Source organism: Aquarana catesbeiana, linkage group LG09 (assembly GCF_042186555.1).
Source record: "Aquarana catesbeiana isolate 2022-GZ linkage group LG09, ASM4218655v1, whole genome shotgun sequence".
NCBI lineage: Eukaryota > Metazoa > Chordata > Amphibia > Anura > Ranidae > Aquarana > Aquarana catesbeiana.
In genome coordinates this window covers 223,889,638-223,900,693 of record NC_133332.1, presented here as the reverse complement: position 1 = coordinate 223,900,693, position 11,056 = coordinate 223,889,638, and the positions used below count along the sequence as shown (strand labels likewise).

Sequence of the window (11,056 nt, the reverse complement as noted above, 5' to 3'; positions counted from 1 at the left end):
ACACAGACAGCAATAAAAGCCCTATCAAAATAAAAAACACTTTGGTTGGAGTTGGGTTTTAACTGCAGCTGCATTATAGCTTTTCTTCTTAATCAGGTAACTTCTGCATTGCTAAGGCTCTTGGTCATGTGACCAATGCCAAGACATTGGTCACATGACATTTGCGATAGGATCTTTGGAGACTGATGTTCAAGCAGAGGCAGCCAATCAGAAACCCTGCTTGAATAATCTCTTGACATGCATCCATCAAGATCCCTCATGTCCGTAGAGATCATGTGACCAGTGCTGCAATGTTGCTTATGTGCATAGTTGCCACGTGTCCATTTTTGACCCCCCCCATTATATTGCTAGCTGTCCTGTGTATCAGAGTGAATCAGAAAAAAGGTTAACTCTTCTGATTCGCCATCTATGTTTAACCACTTCAGCCCCGGAAGATTTGGCTGCTGAATGACTGGGCCATTTTTTGCAATTCGTCACTGCGTCACTTTAACTGACAATTGCGTGGTCGTGTGACGATGTACCCAAACAAATTTTTTTTCCCCACAAATAGAGCTTTCTTTTGGTGGTATTTGATCGTCTCTGCGGTTTTTATTTTTTGTGCTATAAACAAAAAAAAAAGAGTGACAATTTTGAAAAAAACACAATATTTTGTACTTTTTTGCTATAATAAATATCCCCATTTTTTTTAAAAAAAAGCAAATTTTTTCTCAGTTTAGGCCGATATGTATTCTTTTACATGTTTTTGGTAAACAAAATCGCAATAAGCGCATATTGATTGGTTTGCGCAAAAGTTATAGCGTCTACAAAATATGGGATAGATTTATAGCATTTTTATTATTATTTTTGTTTTACTAGTAATGGCGGCGATCTGCAATTTTTATCGTGACTGCAACATTATGGCGGACACATCTGACAATTTTGACACATTTTTGGGACCATTGACATTTATACAGCGATCAGTGCTATAAAAATGCATTGATTACTGTAAAAATGTCACTGGCAGTGAAGGGGTTAACACTAGGGGGCGGTGAAGGGGTTAACTGTGTTCCCTGGGAGGTGATTCTAACTGAAGGGGGAGGGGACTGACTAGAGGAAGTGACGGATCGTGGTTCCTAGCTAATAGGAACACGCGATCTGTCACTCCTCTCAGAACAGAACAGGGATTTGTGTGTTTACACACACCTTTCCATGTTCTGTCCCTTGTGCACACGATCGCTCGTGGCCGGCGGTCATCACAACCATCGGCCATGAGCATCAGCACCCCCGCTGTGCAGCGGGCATGCGCCTGCTATCCCGATCCTGCGTGCCGACATATAGCTACGATGGGTTCGCGGGATCGCGCCGACCAGCAGCAATAAAATGGCGGCAGTTGGTCGGCAAGCAGTTAATTACTGCAGGTTTGTTCAGTATTCACATTTACACAAATCCAGATTGCGTGCACTTTGAGGAAATACTAGCAGTAGACTGTTATTTGTAGTCTCTAAAAAGGAGATGCATCACTTTGCCAGTGCATGTTGGAATGTGCAGTTCCTGAACAGCCAAGGCATCTCATTGACTTGGCATGCTGGGCTTTGTAGTTTTTACACAGACAGCAGGGATCACATATATGTGTGGTTAGTGAAATCCTGGAGGCCCTCTCACTGCTTGAGCCTGCTGTAACCTCAGTATCAGGCATTGAAAGGGTCCACACACTAACATCTGCAGCGCAGACAGACAGGCTGGGAGCTGGGTGAGGGTGGTGAGGCTCATTAGTTTCAACAATCTGAGCTGCAAAAAAGATGAATGCCTCATTAATCCGTGCTAATGAACACCTCTCCATTAACGAGCGCAGACACAGTGTAGGGCCGGGGGCCTGGCATTCATACCTAGCTGTGTTTAGCCTTAAAGGACTGACTTACTGCACACAAGCAATTAAGTTGGGTTTCACTGCAACTAAGTGTTGTCTCCTTCCAAGAGCTCAGAAAATGGCCATCTGACAAGGGGGCCAAATTTTCCCAAGACCCCCCAGCCAGGTCATGGGAAATCTGTAGAAACAGTTTTGTTCATCATAATACATACATTTTATTAAAACACGCATGAGCAGAGGTTACCTTAAATGCAAACTGCAAGTCAAAATGTTTAGAAGGACCAGCAATATACAGCTGAAGTTCTCTGCAAATCCTGGATTTTCGTGTAAAGGTAAAGCTTGCCCTGCCCTGTCCTTTTTAGTCAATGAGAGTCTCTCCAGTAATGGGGGTTAGAGATGGGTTAGGGGCTTTGACTTTTACAGAAAATCAGGACTTGGTTTAACCTCTTGCCGACCACGCTATAGTCGAATGACAGTGTGGTCACACATTTCCAGGAGGGCATCTTGTGACATCCTCCCAGGAGCCTGCCTCCCCACATGCCCTGGGGTTGCACATTGGGAGCACTCTGTGATCACTGTGACCTTTGGACACAGCTGATCACAGATAAGGGTACAGGACCAATCACAGCGGCCCTTTACCATGTGATCAGCTGTGTCCAATCACAGCTGATCATAGTGTAAACAGGATTTGCTGGTTACCAACAGTCCTCTCCTCGCGATTACAGCGCGTGAGGATAAGAGAGCCGGTAAGTGGCAATCCACACAGGACATCTACAGTGATAATCAGTGCCCTGACTATCAGTGCAGCCTTTCAGTGCCCATCAGTAATGCCTGTCAGTGCCCATCAGTGCTGCCTTTCAGAGCCCATCAGTGCCACCTACCGGTATCAGTGCCCATTATTGCCGGCTTATCAGTGTCCATCAGTACCACATATCAGTCCAGCCTCATTAGTGCCTCTTCATCAGTGCCCATCAGTGCAGCCTATTAGTGCAGTCTCATCAGTGCACATTGGTGAAGGAGAAAGATTACTTATTTACAAACCTTTATAACAGAAACTAAGAAAAACTTTTTTTTTTCAAAATTTTAGTCTTTTTTTGTTTGTTTAGCAAAAAATAAAAAAAAATTAAAAACCCAATATAAGAAAGGTCTGTCTCAAAAAAATGATAAAAATCTCATATGGATACAGTGTTGCATGACCGCCCATTTTTCATTCAAAGTGCAAGATCGCCGAAAGCTGAAAATTGGCCTGGGCAGGAAAGGGGTGGAAGTGCCCTGTAGGCAAGTGGTTAAACCGTACAAATAGTCAGTGTGGTTCCTGCAGAATATGTATTAATACAAAGCAAAAACGGTGACTAGAATACCAGTCAAAGGGAAGCTGCTCTCACAGGACACACGTGATGTAGCAAAAACAACTTCAATTAAGTAAATACAAAATATCTTTATAAATGTCAAAAGTTGAATAAAAATAGTATCAAAAAATCACACACATTGATAAACACCCTTCTTCCACCAAAAAAGAATACAATGTTATCTTTTTTATTGGTGGAAGAAGGGTATTTATATATGTGTGTGATTTGTGATACTATTTTCTTTCAGTATTTGACATTTATAAAGATTTTTTGTATAACTAAAGGAAAAACTTTTTTTTTTTTTTTGGATAGAGTGGAGAGGGATTAGAACACCTGTCAGATGTTTTTTGTCTGTGCCCATTAAGGAGATTCCCCCTCTCTATTTGTCCTGTTTACCTTTATCATTGAAAAAAAATCCCCCCCAAAAATTTTTATCTAGAAAAGTAATAGAGGGGACATTTTCCTATGAGGACGCTAGTTCTGGTGACCTGGGGGACCCCAAGGGAGTCCTTTGATTTGCAGGGATTTCCTCTCACTTCCTGTTTTAGGTATGGGACAGGAAGTAAAGGTAAATCTCCCCAATGGGGACACAGATGGCAAAAAATAAAAAAAACTGTTAGGGTCAGTAACTTCATTACTCTACCCAAAATGAAAAAGTTTTGCCTTTAGTTACGCTTTAAAGCAGGCTTTCTCAATCTTTTCAACAGAGAGGAACCTGTGAAATATTTTTCCAGTCTCAGAAAAAAATAATTGTGAAGTAATGAATAATTGTGAAGTAAAGTATTCCCGCTACATATGACATATATTCTAACCAGGGATTTGATCATTGTGATATGCATTTTTACATTGTATTATGTTTAGGCCTCATGCACACTGGACTTTATAATAACGTAAAAAAAAAATGCCAGTAGCTTTGCAGTGAGTTTTTCAAAGTTTTTCAGTGTTTTAACAATAGCGTTTTTTAGCGGTTTCAGCGTTTTTTTGCATTAGCATTTTTACGTTTTTTTATTTGTTTGTTTGTTTTTTTTGCGTGATTGAGATGTTTTTTGCAGCAAATGATGTATTTGTTTGTATATTCACAAAAAAAGTCTCCAAAAATCTGTCGAAATAACACGAGAAAATAAGTATATTTTACTACATATAATGGGGTGGATTTACTAAAGGCACAAAGACTGAGCACTTTGCAAGTGAAGTTGCTCCAGAGCTTAGTAAATGAGGGAGAGCTCTGCTGACTTCCATCACCCAATCATGTTCAAGCAAAAATGCAGTTTTTTTTCCTTGCATTTACTTCATGTACTATCCAAAACTATAAAAAAAAATGCCTTTAGTGTACTTAAGTAAATCGTCCCCAACAATTTCCATATTTAGATTTCTTTTATGCATTATTGTCGAGAGAACTGATCCAAAAAGGTGGAGATTACTCAAAATTTTCATTTTTACATTCTTTAACCACTTGACTTGGACTGGAAGGATTTGCCCCCTTAATGACCAGGCCATTTTTTGCGATACGGCTTTGCGTCACTTTAACTGACAATTGCGCGGTCGTGCAACGTTGTACCCAAACAAAATTTATGCCTTTTCTCCCACAAATAGAGCTTTCTTTTGGTGGTATTTGATCACCTCCGCGGGGGGGGGGGGGGACCGACAATTTTGAAAAGAAAACAAAAAACAATATTTTTTACTTTTTGCTATAATAAATATCCCAAAAGAAAAAAAAAAAGAAAAAATGTCTTCATCAGTTTAGGCCGATATGTATACTTTTACATATTTTTGGTTAAAAAAAAAGTGTATATTGATTGGTTTGCGCAAAAGTTATAGCGTCTACAAAATAGAGGATAGATTTATGCCATTTTTATTATTATTTTTTTTTTTTTACAAGTAATGACGGTGATCAGCGATTTTTAGCGGGACTGCTACATTGCGGTGGACAGATTAACTTAAAAGGGTAAGTTCAACTTTTTTACAGAAAATGAAAAAGTGAATTAACTCCAAATATCCTGGCCATCCCTCCAGATCAAATTGCACATAGCTCTATGATGCCTCCTGCTGCCAGTGTAGTGTTCTATAAACTGTACACTACAATACACAGAGTAAGATTCCAAGATGGCAAGCACTTATTGGTCAGTGCAGACACATGATTGCACTGACCAATGAGAAGCACTTCTTTCTTTTGGGACACCTTACTGGAAGAAGAGGCTTCAGATGTTTTTCTGATTGGTGGGTGTGGTAATGTGGCTGCACTCACCAATGAGCACTTGCCATTGCAAGCATCATGATGGTATCCAGGGCTATTGTATTGTACAGTGTATGGACTTCTGCACCAGCAGCACATGGCAACACAGCCGTTATGTGCAGAGGGGTGACCAGGATATCTGAAGGTGGTCACCTTTTAATTTTTCATGAAAAGGTTAACTTAAGGTGATTATAAAGTCTAATTTTTTTTTTCAAGTATGTCACAAACATTTCACCCCTGGCCCCTCCGTCCCGCTGAGTGCCGCCACAGCAAGCAGCTTGCTATGGGGGCACTCGAGCTGAGCCACAGTTCCATTCAGACATGGAACCGCTGTTCGGCTCCGCTCCCTCTCTCACCTCATTGGCTAACTGACTTAGATTGACATCAGTGAGAGCCAATGATGCCGCTGCTGTGTCTCAGCCAGTCAGAAGGTCCCGGACGGCCAAGGCACTCATGGTCACCCCTAAAATCTGTAAAAAGCCCTTCAGGTCTGGTATGGATATTAAGGGGAACCCCGCACCCAAATTTAAAAAAAAATGGCGTGGGGTCCCCCAGGCCCTCAGGCACTATATACCCGCTTGCCGACTGCCGCATGTACTTATACGTCGGCAGAATGGCACGGCTGGGCAAATGGTCGTACCTGTACGTCCCTTCGAATTTGCCGCCGTGCCATCGCGTGAGTATGATCGCGGGTCCCGCGGACTCATCCGCGTGGATACCCACGATCGTCTCGCGGAGAGGAAGAATGGGGAGATGCTAATGTAAACAAGCATCTCCCCGTTCTGCCTAGTGACACTGTCACTGATCATAGCTCCCTGTGATCGGGAGCTATGATCAGTGATGTGTCACACACAGCCCCCCACACACACAGCCCCCCCCAAGACCCACTTAACACCTCCCTATCCCCCCTAGTTGTCACTGCCAGTGTCATTTTTACAGTAATCAGTGCAATTTTATAGCACTGATCGCTGTAAAAATGACAATGGTCACAAAAATGTGTCAAAATTGTCCAATGTGTCCGCCATAATGTCGCAGTCATGATAAAAATTACAGGTAGAGGTAGAGGTAAATATAAATATAAGTGTATATGGTGGGTTAAAGTTGATACTCATATCATTACAACACTGCACTACAGCTGTGCCAAGGGGATTGAACTATTTAAGAGGGGTGGAGAGCAAAGAGGACAGGCCCGTTTTAAACCAACAGCTCCACCAAGAGTTATTGCTACATGTGGGGGCTCGTCCGGGATAACTGTCACTCTGAAATCAAGCACCCCCTTAATAACCAAAGTAGGGATCCCCCCACTGTGGCACAGTGGTGTGAGGTGGAAGGCACCCGCTCAGAAGCGAGCGTGGCCATGGAACTCTGGGGAGATATCTGGGAGAAGGAACACATTAACCGAGTGGTAAAAACACTATCCCCAGAACAAAGAGCCAAGGTGGTCGCAGTAAGACCCAATTATGAGACATTCCGTACTTATGCATTGTTGGAGTGGAGGAAGGGAGTTCCAGAAAATTTCAGGGGTGCAAGTGTTGAACTCGCTGACAAGACCAAATTTTATCTGACCCACCCAAAGGAAGAAGGGGAGAATCTTGCCACCTTCCCCCAGATGAGTTCAGCGGAAATTAAGGTTCCATCACAGTCAGCACCGGCTGCAATTGAACCAGAACTCATCACAGCCCTGGGAAATTTGGTGTCCCAATGTCAAAAAGGGAACCCAACATATTCAGGGATTGGGTACCAAAAACTGGGCATTTTCTCAGGCCAACGGCCTGTACCCAAAGGAGAAGACACCTTTGAAGAGTGGTTGGAACAGGCCACGCAAGTGTTGGATGTGTGGGACATCCCTGAAACGTAAAAGAAACAGAGGATTACTGAGAGTCTGAAAGGACCTGCTTCCGAGGCCATTCGAAATTTAAAGCTCAGTAAACAAAATTGTGTAGCCCAAGACTACTTAGATATCCTGCAAGATGTGTTCGGACGTACTGAAAAGGTCTGTGACATAATTTATCAATTAGAACACACCTACCAAGAAACAGGAGAGAAGTTGTCAGAGTATATGAGACAGCTGGACAAGGTTATTCACCAGATACTGCTAAAGAAGGGATTAGATCCTAGTAAGGTGGATGAAATTCGAGCCAAGCAAGTCTTAAGGGGTGCCCAGCCTTTGGACCCCATCACCCTCCAGTTAAGAACTTGCCAAGATGGAGGCATCTTGAAGTACCCGGATCTAATTCGGATTGTACGGGAGGAAGAAGCTATTCTAGAAAGGAAGAAGGAGAACATTCAAGAACCAAAGCACACTGTTGGAGTCTGAACAGTTAGTGTGATGGAGGATGATCCCCAGATTGAGCTCCTTAAGACTCAGGTGGCTCAGTTAATGGAAATGATGGCTTTGCTGACCACGAGACCCCCAAATCCCCCTATGGAGGAACAAAAAAATTAAAGAGAGTATCAGGCTCCACCTTCAGAAGCCAATCTGGACTTTTTTTCAACTGTGGAGGGGTTGGACATTTCGGGAACGTGTGCCCGAGTCCAAGGGCAGCAGTACAACGTCAAAAGCCGGCGGAAAACTTCAAAGGGCCCCAGTGAAGGAGTCAGCTGGGTGCCCTGTAACTGTCGTCAACTCCAACGAAACCCAAGTTCCCAAAGTTTTGAGAGTAAGAGGAGGAATGAAGTTGAGTGAGCGTCCATGGAAAAGAGGAGTCAACATGCGCACTAACAGGCAGAAGAAGCCGAACACTCAGGGTGAATTTCCCCGCAACTTAGTGGGACCCTCTCCAATCATCCCCATCCAGGTAGAAGGAATCTACGCCAAGGCACTGCTGGATACTGGGGCCCAAGTGACCTTATTGTATAAGAATTTCTACATGAAGCACCTCAGGCATCTGCCCCTGCAAAAGTTGGAAGAATTGGAGATATGGGGCCTAGTTACCCAGAACTTTCCTTATGAGGGATATATCCCTATCAAACTCACCTTTGACCCAAGTGTGGCTGGAAAGGCGGAGACTTTCGACACCCTGGCGGTTGTATGTCCCCGACCCCCTGGGACCCATAGAAGTTCCCTTATCATCGGAACAAATACTGATCTGGTCAGAAGACTCCTGACACCACTTGTACAGAAGGAAAGTACCCTGGCTACGAAAGTGCGCCCCATGCTAACCCAAGTGTACGAGGACATAGTACATGAGCAGAAGGCCCCACCAGAAGGGGTGGGAAAGGTTTGGCGTCTAGACCGAGGTGAAGAACTGCTACAACCGGGTGAAGTGGTATGCATGAGAGCCTCTGTCAAGTTGAGTTGGAGACGACCTGGTCCTTTCATTGTCTTGGAGACGGACACTCAGGAAGAAGATGTGGGTCTGGAGATACTCCCAAAAGTGTTATCTACTAAGGCACTTAAGAGAAGCAGGGGGAGAGTCTCAGTCAGTGTTCGGAACACGACAGCCTTGCCTGTGAAGATACCAGCAAGAATGCTGCTTGGGCAGGCGAATCAAGCGACCCCAGTTTCGCCAAGAGATGTAAAAAGGGGACCAGAAGAGGAGATTCCCATAGAGAATTTTTACCCGAAAAACATCTCCCTTACACCTGAGTGGATGGAGAGGGCCAAAGCCCAGCTCATGAGATGGAAAGAAGTTTTCTCAAAGAGCGAGTTTGATGTGGGGTATGCCAAGAGTGCAGAGCACAAGATCCGGCTGGAAGAAGACAAACCTTTCCGGGAAAGGGTTAGGAGGATCCCACTGGGAGATCTTGAAGACCTCCGAGAACAGCTGGCTGAGCTGAAAAGGACTGGGATTATCAAGGAGTCCAGGAGTCCATACGCCTCTCCGATAGTGGTAGTGAGGAAAAAAAATGGGTCACTCCAGCTGTGTATCGACTACAGGACTCTGAACCGACGGACCATTCCTGATCAATACACTACCCCTCGTATAGAGAAGATGCCCTACAGAGCCTGTCAGGGGCGAAGTGGTTCAGTGTATTAGATTTGAAGAGTGGTTATTATCAGATCCCCATGAGTCCTGAGGATAAGGAGAAGACTGCTTTCATCACCCCCGTGGGGTTCTATGAATTCAACCGAATGCCACAAGGTCTGTCTGGGGCCCCAGCAACTTTCCAGTGGCTCATGGAGAAGACAGTAGGCGACATGAACTTGATTGAGGTCTTAGTATACTTAGACGATATCATTGTATTTGGCCGAACTGTTGAAGAGCATGAAGAGCGACTGGAAAAGTTTCTAAAGAGATTACATGAAGAGGGTTTGAAACTTTCAATGGAGAAATGTCAGTTCTATTAATCTTCAGTAAACTATCTGGGGCACATTGTGTCTGAAGAAGGGATAGCAACTGACCCTGAGAAATTGGAAGCTGTTACCTCTTGGCCAAGGCCCACGAATGTGACTGAGCTCAGGTCATTCCTAGGATTCTGCTCCTACTACCGGAGGTTTGTGGAGGGGTTCGCAAAGATAGCCCACCCTCTCACAGAACTATTGAAGAATCAGGAAGAGGCTGATGTGGATTCGGAGAAACCTGAGAGGCAAAAAGAAGAGCCCCGGAAGAAAAAGGAATCTATCCTGGATCAGTGGACTCAGGACTGTGAAGAGACATTCAGTCAATTGAAGAAGAGTCTTACAACTGCTCCAGTGTTAGCTTATGCGGATCCTACCAAGCCCTATGAACTGCATGTGGATGCCAGCCGAGATGGGCTAGGCGGAGTGCTCTATCAGGATCATAATGGACATTTAAGGCCTGTTGCTTATGTGAGCTGGAGCCTGTCTCCTGCTGAGAAGAACTACCCAACTCATAAACTTGAGTTTCTGGCCTTGAAGTGGGTCGTGGTAGACAAGTTGAGAGATTATCTGTATGGTGCCGAATTTGTGGTTAAAACAGATAACAACCCCCTCACATACTTACCACTGCAAAATTGTGGTTGGCTGCTCTCTCAACATTCTCCTTCAGCCTGAAATACAGACCGGGAGTGGGCAACAGAGATGCAGATGAGCTGTCAAGAAGACCCCACAGTCCCCTGAGCTCCCAAGAGGATTGGACTCAACTTGCCCCCGAAGGGGTAATAACCCTTTGTGAAGGAGCAGAAAAGCAGGAGAAAGGTGGAGCCAGAGCTGAAGAGAGTGAAGTGACTACAGCAGGAGTACCCAGGTATTACTGTAATGTCTCCCAGATTGCTGCAGAGGGTTTACCTAAGTTATCAAGGAAAGATCTTAGGAAAGATCAACAAGAAGATCCACTCTGCGGCTTGGTATTGGAAGCTCTGGAGGGTAAACACCCTGATTTACTTTTGAGAAGTGCCCAAAAAGAAGCTCTGTTGTTACATAAAGAGTGGGATCGGTTGCAGTTGTTACAAGGGGTGGTCTACCGAAGGGGCCCCTCTGAAGATCCGGAGGAGAAGTGGCAACTGTTTCTGCCAGAGAAGCACAGAGAGACAGTGTTAATCGCTCTACATGATTGTCATGGACATTTGGGGTCAGAAAGAACTCTTCAATTGATAAGAGATAGATTCTACTGGCCTTACATGAGGAAAGAGGTGGAGAGTTACTGTCACTCCTGCCAGAGAAAGACTCTGCCGCAACGAGCAGCCCCGATGGGACATTTATCAAGCCAAGGTCCCATGGATCTA

General features: G+C 44.3%; 1 protein-coding gene across 1 annotated transcript; it reads left to right on the top strand.

The window, feature by feature from the left end:
- The first annotated feature begins 7,946 nt into the window (after positions 1 to 7,946).
- LOC141108321 (uncharacterized) lies at positions 7,947 to 10,345 on the top strand. The gene is given in 2 exon segments (XM_073599825.1): positions 7,947 to 9,354; positions 9,357 to 10,345. Coding segments are annotated over 2 exon segments (1,617 nt in total). The 5' UTR covers positions 7,947 to 8,100; the 3' UTR covers positions 9,720 to 10,345.
- Positions 10,346 to 11,056: the final 711 nt, after the last annotated feature.